This window comes from Passer montanus, unplaced genomic scaffold (genome assembly GCF_014805655.1).
Source record: "Passer montanus isolate IOZ18808 unplaced genomic scaffold, ASM1480565v1 scaffold104, whole genome shotgun sequence".
NCBI classification, from domain to species: Eukaryota; Metazoa; Chordata; class Aves; order Passeriformes; family Passeridae; genus Passer; species Passer montanus.
Genome location: NW_024356948.1, coordinates 413,511 through 425,555, shown reverse-complemented (window position 1 = coordinate 425,555; position 12,045 = coordinate 413,511). Strand labels below are relative to the sequence as shown.

The following is a 12,045-nucleotide window of genomic DNA, read 5'->3' as shown; positions in this document are numbered from 1 at the left end:
TCCGAGTTGTGACTTTTCCCTGTTGTCTCTTGTGTGGCTGTGGATGACTTCCAGAAGGCTCATTCCCTTTCCTCTACAACCTCTCCTAAGGCAGCTGAAGCAAGAAGCAAGATCCATGCTGAGCCATCTCTTCTTACACCTGAATGCACCCAGTCTTCTCAGCCTCTTGCTTCAGCCCCATGGCTGACCTGGCTGCCTCTGCCAGACTTCCTACATTTTGTCAGTGTTGTCTGTGCACTGTGGAGTCCCAGACTGGACACAGCATTTATGGACACAGTCTCACTGAGCTAACTGGGGGAAAGTGTCATTTCAGCACTCTGATCACCACAGTTGTGTGATTATGGCCCAATAAGAGGTCCAGTCACTCCATCACACAGGCACATCACTGACTCACTGCTCTTCAGCAGGACACCCCATTCTTTTTCTGGCAAAACTGCTTTCAAGGCTTTTTCAGTGTCAGTTCAATCCAGCTGAAGGACATTGGCATTTCCCTCTGCTGAACCTAAGACACGTTCTGTCAAATCATTTTCCCAGTCTGTTAAGGTCCCTTGAATACTGTGCCCTGTTCTCCAGCACACTGACTGCTTCCCCAAGCATGCAAACTTGCTGAAGGTGCCTCCTGTCCTGCTGCCCAGGCTGTTGATGTTAAGCAGCTAACCACTATGAACTAGCTGCCAGCTGGACTGAAGACAACCCTTAAAGGCTGGTGGTTCAGCCAACTTTTCATTTACACACCTGAGAACTGAGTTTCATTGATCAGATTTAGTAAGACAAATAGCATACAGGTAAATAAGAGGCAAAGGGGAATAGGAAAATTAGTAGCTATCTGATCTACCACAAAAAAACCTGTGGATCTGGGCTTTTTTATCTAGCCTAATTAGTTGTGTGCAACCAACATCACTTAACTATTAGAGTCAGTATAGGGAAAACTAAACATATCAGCAAAAACTGGCCAAACCAGTGTTTAGCTCCTTATGTAACCCTGTGATGACCAAATATTTCTCAGCTCTGTGAACAGAAGCATTATCTATCAGCCATACTGAAACACGAAGCAACACAAGTTGTAATTCCAGCTCCAGTGTGAAATGTACAGATGTTCAAGGAATTATTTAAAACAATGCATTGATTTAAGATTTATAGAAATATATAATACAATTCAATAAATCCATATGTTTCAGGATGCATTTTAGAAAGACTAATAAAAAAATACATTATTACCCTGCCATAATGAACTGGGTTTCAGCACCTTGCAGTAAAAAAAAATCTTGCCTAAGAAAGAGTTAATTATCAGTGAAAGAAGTCTGGAAATATCATGGGGATATATGCTGATTGTGTGTCCCTGGTAACTTGATAGTGTGCCAATTCATGATGAGAAGAGTGGGTACGCATATAAAGACTAGAAGTCTCTTGCTTAGAGTTTTGACATTACAATTGAATAAGAAATATTTAGAAACCATTTCACGTGACAGTGGAATGAGGCAGCTGGACTTTAAGAAACTAATACCAAAGTAATAAAAACCTTGTTAACACGGGAGAAAATATTCACTTGCTAATACGAGACAAGGCTGGCACACCGTCAACATACTACATCCACAGAAAATGAGATGTATCTCTGCAAAAGAAGATAATATGTGGACTCAGAAGTGACCAACACAGCCTCAAGGGGACTGTTCAAATACCAAAGTTTGAAAATATTGCCAATGCTAGAAACAGAAAACAAGAAAAGGAACTCAGCAGAAATTTACTGAGGCTGTTTGGCTGCACAGACATAAAGCAGAGGCATAAAGAAATCCCAAGTAAAAGTATATTATACAAGAAAAGTTAAAAAATACATCTTGGAAAAGGCATGCAAGTCTTTTGAGGAAAAAGAAACACTCAGGAACAAGCAAATATATAAAGATGATTAAATCAATAACATTTCCAAAAATGTCCAAGCTACTACTAATTTTAAAATATATTATGAGAAAAAAGTAAAGGAAGGGAAAATTGGCAAGTAGAGGATAATGAAGACCCTGTTGATGTATAATACCTGTCTATATAAAGCTGATGAAAAGAAACTACCAGGGGAAAAAAGAAGATACAAAGTCTTTAGTCTGAAGGATATATATTTCAGGGCTAAAGGGAATTAGTTAATGAATTTATGAAGTGACTGGTAATTATTTATGAAAAGTCATAGAGAACTGGGGTGATACAAATGACAGCAAATTAATTAGATTGCAGGTGTTAGAAGCCAGTATGAGACTGGAGACATTGCAGATGATCTAGAGAAGCAAGAAACGTGGAAAAAGAATAGACACATTTACCCCTGGAAAAAAGAAAAAGCTCTTCCATAGTGTAGTAATTTAAATCCTGACACCAATGGAAAGAATCTGGAGCAGCAAAGAATCACAAAAACAACCCCTAGATATAAGCTTGCAAAGTCAAGCTACCCCCAAAGCAATTATAAAAGTCTCGTAAATGGTAATGTTAAGAATACCATTTTCAATTTGGCTAACTTGGTACAAGAATGATTTAAAGTAGATTAAAAAATCATTTGAGAAAACTCAAATAGCTATATATTTCTGCTTGAAAACAGACAACTAAAACATTATGAAAGTGGGGAAATACAGCAGTCTATATTTAAAAGTGTAAACATTAAGAATGAAGAAATATGGATGAGGCTGGTTCAAGCAGCAATGGAATGAAAGTAAGCAATGGGAAATCTAGGTTGATAATCATAAAAGAAATCTTTATGACTTGAATAATGGTAATATTCATAAGACTTAACATTTATATAGTACTTCACATCTTCAAAGCACTTCACTAATATTAACTAATTGCTCTATTCAATTGTAGGGAAGAGTCTTCCCTCAAGGGAAGAAGTTCCAGATCCTGAATCCCTAAGAAGCTACATCAGAAAAGCTACTGAAAAACAAACACTATCTAGAGAAATCAGCCCCTGGAAAAGTACAGGGCTAAAATGAGCTGAAATAATTTTCCTTCTCTGGCTTTTTCTTTTTCATATGAAAAAGGAAAGTGTGTAGACTATACAACATCATGCAGACATTATATCCAACAGGAAGAAACAAAGGGGAAAATAGTTCTTTCTTTTGTTTCAATGCAGAGGTTATTCAGGAAGTGTTTGTAAAGATGAATACTTTAAACAGAAATGTAGAGAGTTGCCCAGTATTGCAGAGTGCAATGGGTGAAAGTTTCCCAACCCCACAGCAAAATTTTCAAGAGCAGAAAGGAAAAGAAACACACATTTCTGTACTCCAGTGCTTTTTAACTAGACAAGTTGTTAGATTTTAGTACACGTTGACATAGCTGGTGGTGACACCAATAAAAACAATTTACTGCTGAAAGGATCTAAGACTTCAGGATTGCTTCAACTGCTTAAAGTTTTGCTGGTAATACTAAAAAAGTTTGACTACAAGACACAAACACCTGCTAAAGCACAGGAATAAAAACTAAGGAGCAAGCAGAAACAGAAGACAAAATCAACAGTGAGGGAATAAAAAATTATTTCCTAAGTTGATTCAGTAAGCTTCTACCCTGAAAAGAGAGCAGAAGTGACCCTTTCCACTCCACGAGGTGAAGGGACCACGTTAACAATGCTCTTTTACCTGTTACTAACCATTGTCTGGGAGAAGGAAAAGTGTATTTGTTAGGAAATCATACTTTTCAAACCCATTGTTGTCACAGCAAGTGAGCAGTCCTGTAGGCAGGAAAACTTTCTACCATTCCAGAATGAGAACAGCTTCCTGATTAATAATTTTAAACCTGATACAAGTGCCTGTGCTGCTGTGGAGGGACACTACTCCATGGGACACAGCCACCATTCCCGGTGGTACAGCAAGCTCAAGGGCTCAGATCAGCACTCGCACTGCACTAAGGAGTGCTTGGATAGAGTCACCATCCTGGAGAACATATAAATAGATCGGACTGATACCAGCATGAGGAAAAACAAACCTCTGTAGCAATAGGTCAGCATCTGAGGGTTGAGAAGTTTTCACCTGAACATGTTTCTGTACACAGCACTGCTGTGTTCCGCCCAAAAGGCCACCTTCAGGTATGTGGCTGAATGACGTTGAGTTTCATGCCTCAAGATAGCACCTTGTGAATTTCATTCCCCTTTTTCATACTGCATTGAACCAGAAATCCCTGGTCAGCAGCAGATGGGAATATCCAGCAAAAGCAAGGATAGAGCAAACTAAGTCAAAGGCTATCCAGAATTAAAAATCTTGACATTGTGTCCTGGTGATCCCCTAAGATATAAAAAACACTTTACAAGTATGTGTGTGCGCCTGCTAAAGGAGTCCAAATATATAACAGAGGGAAGCCAATTAAAAAGGTACTAAATACAGAAGACTTCAACTTCAGTGATTAGTGCTAGGTAATTTGCCTTGTGATAAACAACCATTCAAATCAGTAATAGACCTGAGGTTGTTCCACAGCTTGAAAGCATTCCTCTGAACTTTATCAGCTATCACAGCAAGTGCCAATGTTTGTAAGTCAAATTTTGCAATACAGCTCTACACCATAAAAGCCTGCAATCCCAGTAAGTGCTTGCAAAAGATGCCCACCATCTTCAGAGACCATGCTGACTGCTACAATCACTAAATCAGCATAGGTGCAGCACAGGTGCTATGCTATAGCCAGATGCAGCTTGTAACTTCTCCTCAGTCCTACAAAATGAAACCAATGAATGAAGAAGAGGCCAGGTTGGATATTTTCCCCTGAATCTATAGAAAATAAATTACTTTTGGGGACTACCCCAATCTAAGGAACAAAACCCACCATCCAGCTGTGAAAAATTCTTGTTTCATCACTGCAGCATAGAGAAGGAGGGGGGCAGAAAGAAGAGGAAAAGAGAAGAAAAAAAAATGATAGCTGAAAAAAACCATAAAAGAAAACCATCAGTGAAAATTGCCCCTGAAACTTTGCAGAATTGTAACGGCTTTCTCTTGCTTAAATTGATTGGTGTAGCAATGTTATAAAATGACTATTAGGATTCATTGTGCACAACAGAAAGTGTGAAATGTCAGCAGATTATACAGCAAAAGTAATGGGTCCTGAACCCCTGTTAGTCAAAAATGATTTTGTTTCAAATTAGAAATTGATTTTTTTGGACACAAGCCCTTTACAGGCTTCCAACTTTTGTAGCTGTGCCTTGGAAGAGATTAACCTCAGCCACTGTTTGGGTCCAGGCTGATGATACCCTTTTGAAAGTTTCTTCACAGGGACTGCTTTTTAATGTTGGTACGGTCTTAACCAATAACACAAGTTATTTGTTCCTTTGAGAACTGCACCACATTTCTTCTCATTTTGCCATTTTCTTTATTTTTATGCTGACATATACAGCAAACTGGCTGACAAGTTAAAATAAAAAAATAAATTAAAAAAAGCTAGTTCATAATTGAACCAAGGATTATGTTCAAGGCTAAGCAGTGAAACATCCAAGCTGCTTTTGTTCCCAACTTTTTCTCTTCATAAGAGAGAAAAGATTGCATCTCTGCTTCTTAAGTAGAGGCACCAGGCTAAGGGCAGGATAGGTTCTAGCAGTACAGACATCCCTGTGTGGCAAATTAGCAGGTTGTGATGGTGAAGTCATCACTCAAGGAGGAAAAGAATGCAAAGACCACATCTGAAGAGCAAACCCCACTGCACTTATTCTCACTGCCTTTTGGGAAAGTTAAAAAACAAATCATTGAAGGAGTTTTCTGTGATTAAGGGGCTACATTTTTCTATTTCATCAGGAAGAGCAGGCAGGATCACCACTTGTTATTTAATTTGGGTTGTTTTGGGTTTTTTTTATGGAGCCAACACCTGCTCTTAGGTTGTTTTAAACACCTGTAAAACTTCTTTCTTTAATTGTGCATTTTACTCATATACTTTTGAACACACCAGCACAATCATGGCCTTCCAATAAAGTATGCTTCCCCTTACCTTTCCTGGACTTGGTGCCTTCCCTCTTGGTCTGCATTTGAGGGCTTTGCCCATCATCCATGTTTACACCAAAGCCAACCATTTTCTTCCCTGAACTGCTCCCATGACTGCTCCCTGGTTTTCTGGAGTTTTTGCTCACTGGAGATGTCCTCAGTAAATAATCTTCATGTTTCAACACCGGGACACTGGGAGGAAAGAAAGATTGTGCTGTTACATGATGCATTTGTCCCATTAACGCTGCACCCAGCTCTCTACCAACTTTTACTCTCCAGAAGCATAAACATCATGTTGCTGGTTGAGCTCTTGTTGAATCCATTTATAATTTCTGAAAGCAGAACGCCTAAGGCTTGAAGAGTTACCAACACATTTTATCAGGAGTCGTTGGTTATCAGCAGCCACCAGCACACTGACAACTGTATTTGGAGTTTTGCAGCGTTGGGCACATTCCCTAAAGCATTAGGTCCTGGATTTCTTGAGTGGTTACAACAGCACCAGTGGGATGAAGACATGCAAATGAAGATGAAGATGAAGACAGACTTTGTCCAGCACAATGGGCCAAAATTGAAAGAAAGAGTAATTTTAAAAATGTTCACTTTGCTAGAATAAAGGGGAAACGAAGATTACATGAAGAGAAATCTGAAATTTTAGTTTGCAAAAGGGAAGCAGATCACAGAATCACATAATCATTTTTACTGGAAAGGACCTTTGAGATATCTGAGTACAGCTGCCAAGGCCACTGCTAAGCCACATCCCCAAGTGCCATTTCTACATGTTTTTTAAAAGCCTCCAGGGAAAATGAGAAGCTGATTCAAGAAGAAAATGGACGAGAAGAGAGGAGAAAGAGGTGAGACTGATGAACAGAGGTACTTTTAAACAGGATAGAGAACGTGTGAGCAAACTGGTGGGAGAGAATGTGGTGCAGAAGTGCAGTATTTTGAGTAACATAAGGAAATAGAAAGTTGACCACAACCATTATGGTTCAAGATGAACTTCAACACACAATCATAAACACTGCATGAATAGAGGCAGGAGGCAAATCTGGTGATAGTGAGCAATCATGACCTCAAGCTCTGCAGACAGGCATCTCAAAATGTTCTGGGTAGACAGGAGGGTAACCCACTTTTCTCTCAGTAAAGAAAAGCTACTACTTTCAAATTCTACTCTCTGGAAAATAACTACTGCTTTAAATGACAATTCCCAATGTAAGTAAGTCATTAGTCCTTGTCGTAAAAAGCTCCTTTATGAAAGAAATTAAAAATATTAAAAAGTATCTTTGTATTATCCACATGAAATAATACTATTTATTCCAATATTATATTGATCTATTTGCAACTATGGAAGCAAAAAACAGCTTCCTTAAGTTATCAGAAGATTAAACAAATCTTAACAGCTGGATTCTGTGAACCTAGAGGTCTTTTCCAACCTAAATCATTCTATATTTCTATGCTAAATCTTTTTCCTGTTTAAGCACCAATTTTTTTATTGGCAACCCAAAGGCTGTCAATGAGTTTTTATTAGTTAGGATAGAGCTTCATGGAGGCTGAATCACAAGAATCTTTTACCCAAAAGCTTGCACTGACTGAAGTTACTCTAGTTCTGAGGAAAAAGCAGGAAATGATAGCTAAATTAAAAGTTTCCCATCAATGTGCTGTATAAGACATTGCTTAATAGGGCCCACTGAGCCTGTTGGACAATTAGTATTACTCCTGTATTATTAATGCAGAACAGTATATAATGGCTTATGACCTATAATAACTGACTGAAGTGTTGGATATAACTTCTCCAAATAACCTCCGTTTACTTTAGGGCTTCTAACTGTGTGACCACTAATAATACTGCAAAGTGTTTTTAAAATTTATGGTGGACTAAATTAGTATCTTATTTGAATTATATGAAATTATTAACCTACTAATTCCTGCAACTACAAGAGCACCAAGAGGTGGTTTTGGATCCTAGCAACTGCTTAAAGAGGCTTAAAGGTGTAATACTTGACCAGATTTCCCTGATATAACAGGACCTGACATTCCATTTGCTTGTACTTGGGATGATTAACAGCATTTAATAAAACAGTGAGGCTGTCATTATTTGGATGCTTTTTGAATTGTTTAAAGCACATTTGATTACAGCCTACAGTCCTCATGTGAAGACAGTGACCTTTGGCTTGCACATAAATAGGTGATTACTTGACTGGTTCTCCTTCTGAATGCAGTATCTTCTATGGTGCAGTTACCTCTATACTATTGAGTTCTGTTTTAAATACTGCAGTGGCAGATGCAATTCAAACAGAAACAGACACTAAGAAGAAATTACATAAGCTGAGGGATAATAAATAACAAAAGCAAGTGTATTTGCATTTATAACCTAAATAAACAACTACAGCCTCATTGTTTATTATATAATAGAAGTCAGCTTATGCTAAAGTTTTGCTTAAGTAAGGATAGAGTCTCAAATCTTAAAATGACACTTAATCTGAAAGGGGTGCAGACCAAGGAGAGAAAGGGATAATACAGAGCGATAAAAAAATTCAGTAATTACCTATCTACCACAATTAAACGAAGAAAACATAAGGAAAAAAAATCTGTTTCAGAGCATAATTACTCAATTCACCTCTGGAATAATTAGTAAAATGAATGATGTGACTATTGCAACATGGAAATTTAAACTCAACATATGGTCAAAAGAAATCAGCTATTTATGTCTGGAGAGATTTAGCAGCAAAAGAGGTTCTATTTTCAAATCCAACTACCCATCATGTCATTCAAAGGCACCACAGTTAGTAGGACTTCCTGCAGGTCACCACAATATCCAATGAACTTTCACGGCACTTGTTGAAACTACCCAACAGAGAAGACTTTCTAAATAAAGACCTTATTAACCTACCTACCCTACATACCATGGCCAAAAGAGAAGCGAGTCTCAGCACTGCTGCCTCATTGTGAATATCCAAGTACACCACCACCAAAGGAAACGCACCTTGAACATTCCTTCCATCCTGTCTGAGCCTCATATCGCGATACTCCCGCTGAGCGCGAATGGCAAATTTTAAATGTCATTCAGGACCCATTGAATACTGCTAGTATTTGCATTCCTTAAAAAGTAGAAAAACATTAACCTTTTGTTTTATTGAATTAAAATGCCATGGAAATGCTGATGTAGTCTTCAGAGACTGAAATACTTTTACAAAGAAGAATAGCTGTCATTTATTAGACACAAAGAACAATTACTTGATAGGATGCTTTCTGACAAAAAGCAGATTGGTATTCTCATCATAGAAAAGGCATTGTAAAAAAACCCGGCACAGACCTCTGAGACTTGAATAATTTAAAGCTGCATTTGGTGCAATTTGAATTTTTCTTTAGGGAGGCAAAGTTAAATACCTTTAATTTGTTCTAATTATTTCAAATTTGCAAGTTAATTATGGCTGATCATTAAATAACAAAAAGGACTATCGTCTCCATAGAGTTTTACCTCCTACCCTCTGCATTACTTAAGCTAGATTTTAGTATGCATGAATTAACTTTCTAAATAATCACACGGTTTGACTAAATGGCTCAGTAAAATGAGCTCTGATCCTCACAATAAGCATTAATGGACATTAGAAAGGCTATTGGGACCCATGTTACTTACATTATAAGTATTTTTAATGGGGTCTTATTTACTAATCTTTATGTACTGCTCAAGTTAGGGCATCATATAGATACATTATTCTGCTTTAATAGAGGAAAGTCAGTTCTTCAAGATACTAAAATAAATGTCCACTTAGAGCCAACTAAATTCATTTTTAAACTAACGCAGGAAAACTCTGATAGAATATAACTTGTTTTAGCTGCTGATCCTGATGAATCAATCCAACATAATGGCAGCCTTGTTCTGCAAATGGAGTTTTGCAGATCTGTTGAATCGCTAAGCAACCCAAGCAGCTCAGGCTCTTGCCAGAGTCGTGCTTACTATCAGCATGTGATTTACCTCGCCCACCAGGCTTCCTCTCTTCCCTGCTCCACACCCAGCGTTCAGCTGACTGGGTTCCCAGTCTTCGATCCCAGATTTGGATGCTCACCTTCCATTGAACTCTGACCTTTCCATGCGTTTTTCAGTGCGGATCAGCGGCATTCAGAGAACAAGACTATGTTGTAGCTACTCAGAATCCCGAAACGCAAGGCAATTCATGCCTCTGCTATGCATGTTCAACAGATGGCTGCCTTAATGGTACCCTACTGCACTCTGCTGAGGCAAGGGCTTGCGAGTTTAAACGTTATCAAACTAACAGATTGCCGTGGTAGGTTAGCTCCAAAAGCAAACATGTTGGAATGTTATTTTCCTGTTCTGTAATTTCTGTTTTAAAAATAAAATAATTAACAGTTCATGTGTGCAATCTGCTGCAATTATATCAGGCCAAGAATGCATAACACTTAATGATGCAAAACTGGTGATAAGTAGACAACCCAAGCAATACGTTTTTGTAGCTGGAACCTGAATTGCCATTTCAGACGCAGTTTGACAAACAGGCTGAAAATTGCTTCCTCCCCTGCCACTTTGGCTGGGAGTGTTTTCCAGCCAGATCAGTTTCCAGAGTCAGTTCAGTATAAAGCAGCAGCACTACAAGCACTGGGACAAAAGAGAAGATGCCAGGATCTTCTTTTCAGTAGGGATCCAAATTTAGATCAGTTCACATCAAGCTTGTTATTGAACAGCACTTTTGAAAACCACCTGTTCCAAAGTGGGGCTGCTTGGGAGGTTGTTTGTCTGCATAGTAAATAAAAAAATATTTCTGGGGAGAAAGGAAGCATTGTAGACTTTGGACGTGTGGATCTGAAAACAAATGGCAGTGGTCTGCAGAAAAATCACAACTTTTCCAGTCCCCTCAAGTGGAGCTGAGGAGAAACACGTCAGAACGTACAAACCAACACAGCAGCACACAGGAAGGAGAAGGGAGATTGATCTACTTGCTACTGCTTTGTGCAGGGTACACAAATCCACAGGGCAGCTGAGCAGAGCTGAAGGGAGGTAAGAGAGATGCAGGTGATGAGGAGAAGCACAGTGCGAACCTCATCCCTGAATGCCATCACCTTTCCTTTCCTAAAAAATGCTTTTTTACCTTAGCATTTTTTCCTCCCTTTAAGAAGCAGGAAAAAGTCCTATTCTAATACAGTTCTTGAAGACCATATTCAAGCCCAGAGTGAGATTTCATGGGCCAATTATGAAATCTGGCATTTTGAGGCTTATGTTAGATGCATCAGCATGTTAATGGCACTGCTGGGATCCAGTGAATGTCAATAAGAAACAGCTGCTTTCCTTTCTTGAGAGCATGTGCATTTAAAGCTTTGAGATCAGAGAATAGTTTGGGTTAGAAGGAGGCTTTTAAAGGTCCCATGGTCCAATCACCCTGCAACAAGCAGGGACATCTTCAATTAGAACAGATTGCTCAGAGCCTCTCCAAAGTGACCCTGATGTTTCCAGGGCTAGGGCATCCACCACCACTCTGGGCAACCTGTACCACTGTTTCACCACTCTCACAGCGAGACATTTCTTCATCATATCTAACTTAAATCTGCCCATAAAGATGAAAAGCATGGCCACGTGTCCTATAGTTACAGACCCTGTTTCAAAGTCTATCTCTGTCTTTCTTAAAAGACCACTTTAGCCATTGAAAAGGTGAAGTCAGGTTTTGCCAACACCTCTCCTCCAGCTCTCTTTAGCACCACACCCATCTCCCTTCTCACGTAATTTTTAGGCAAAAGGCAGGAAGGCCTTTTGGATAGGGACAGGTAGGGAAACACTTCAACAGTCAGTGAGAGTTCTGGAACTGAAATATAAATATTATCAAATCTGCTTGTAATAAAAGGATTTTTCATCACAGAAAATAGACAGTGATTGCCTACAATCTACATGTTATTATGCAGACAATATATTGCTGAGCTGTCATGCAGAGATTTCATCTCTTACAGCACTCTTCAGGCTCAATGCCCTTGAATCCAGTAATGCCCATGGCTGTGTCAGGTTTCTCTCTTGTTTTTTTGGGTTTTTTTCCCCCTGTTGAGCTCCCTCTCTCGAATGTACTGCATTTAATTTATTTTTCTCTCATCTTAGAGGAGATACACTTGTACCTATGCTAAATTT

The 12,045-nt window shown here is 38.8% G+C and overlaps 1 protein-coding gene across 6 annotated transcripts in view; it reads right to left on the bottom strand.

Annotated features, from left to right (window-relative positions):
* The window catches only part of KIAA1328 (KIAA1328 ortholog), a 177,468-nt gene that overhangs the window by 35,550 nt on the left and 129,873 nt on the right, over window positions 1-12,045 (bottom strand). For all 6 annotated transcript variants that reach the window (XM_039718652.1, XM_039718668.1, XM_039718676.1 and 3 more), the window contains one exon: window positions 5,929-6,113. In XM_039718652.1, coding sequence (XP_039574586.1) covers window positions 5,929-6,113 — 185 coding nt within the window. The remainder of the gene's footprint in view (window positions 1-5,928; window positions 6,114-12,045) is intronic.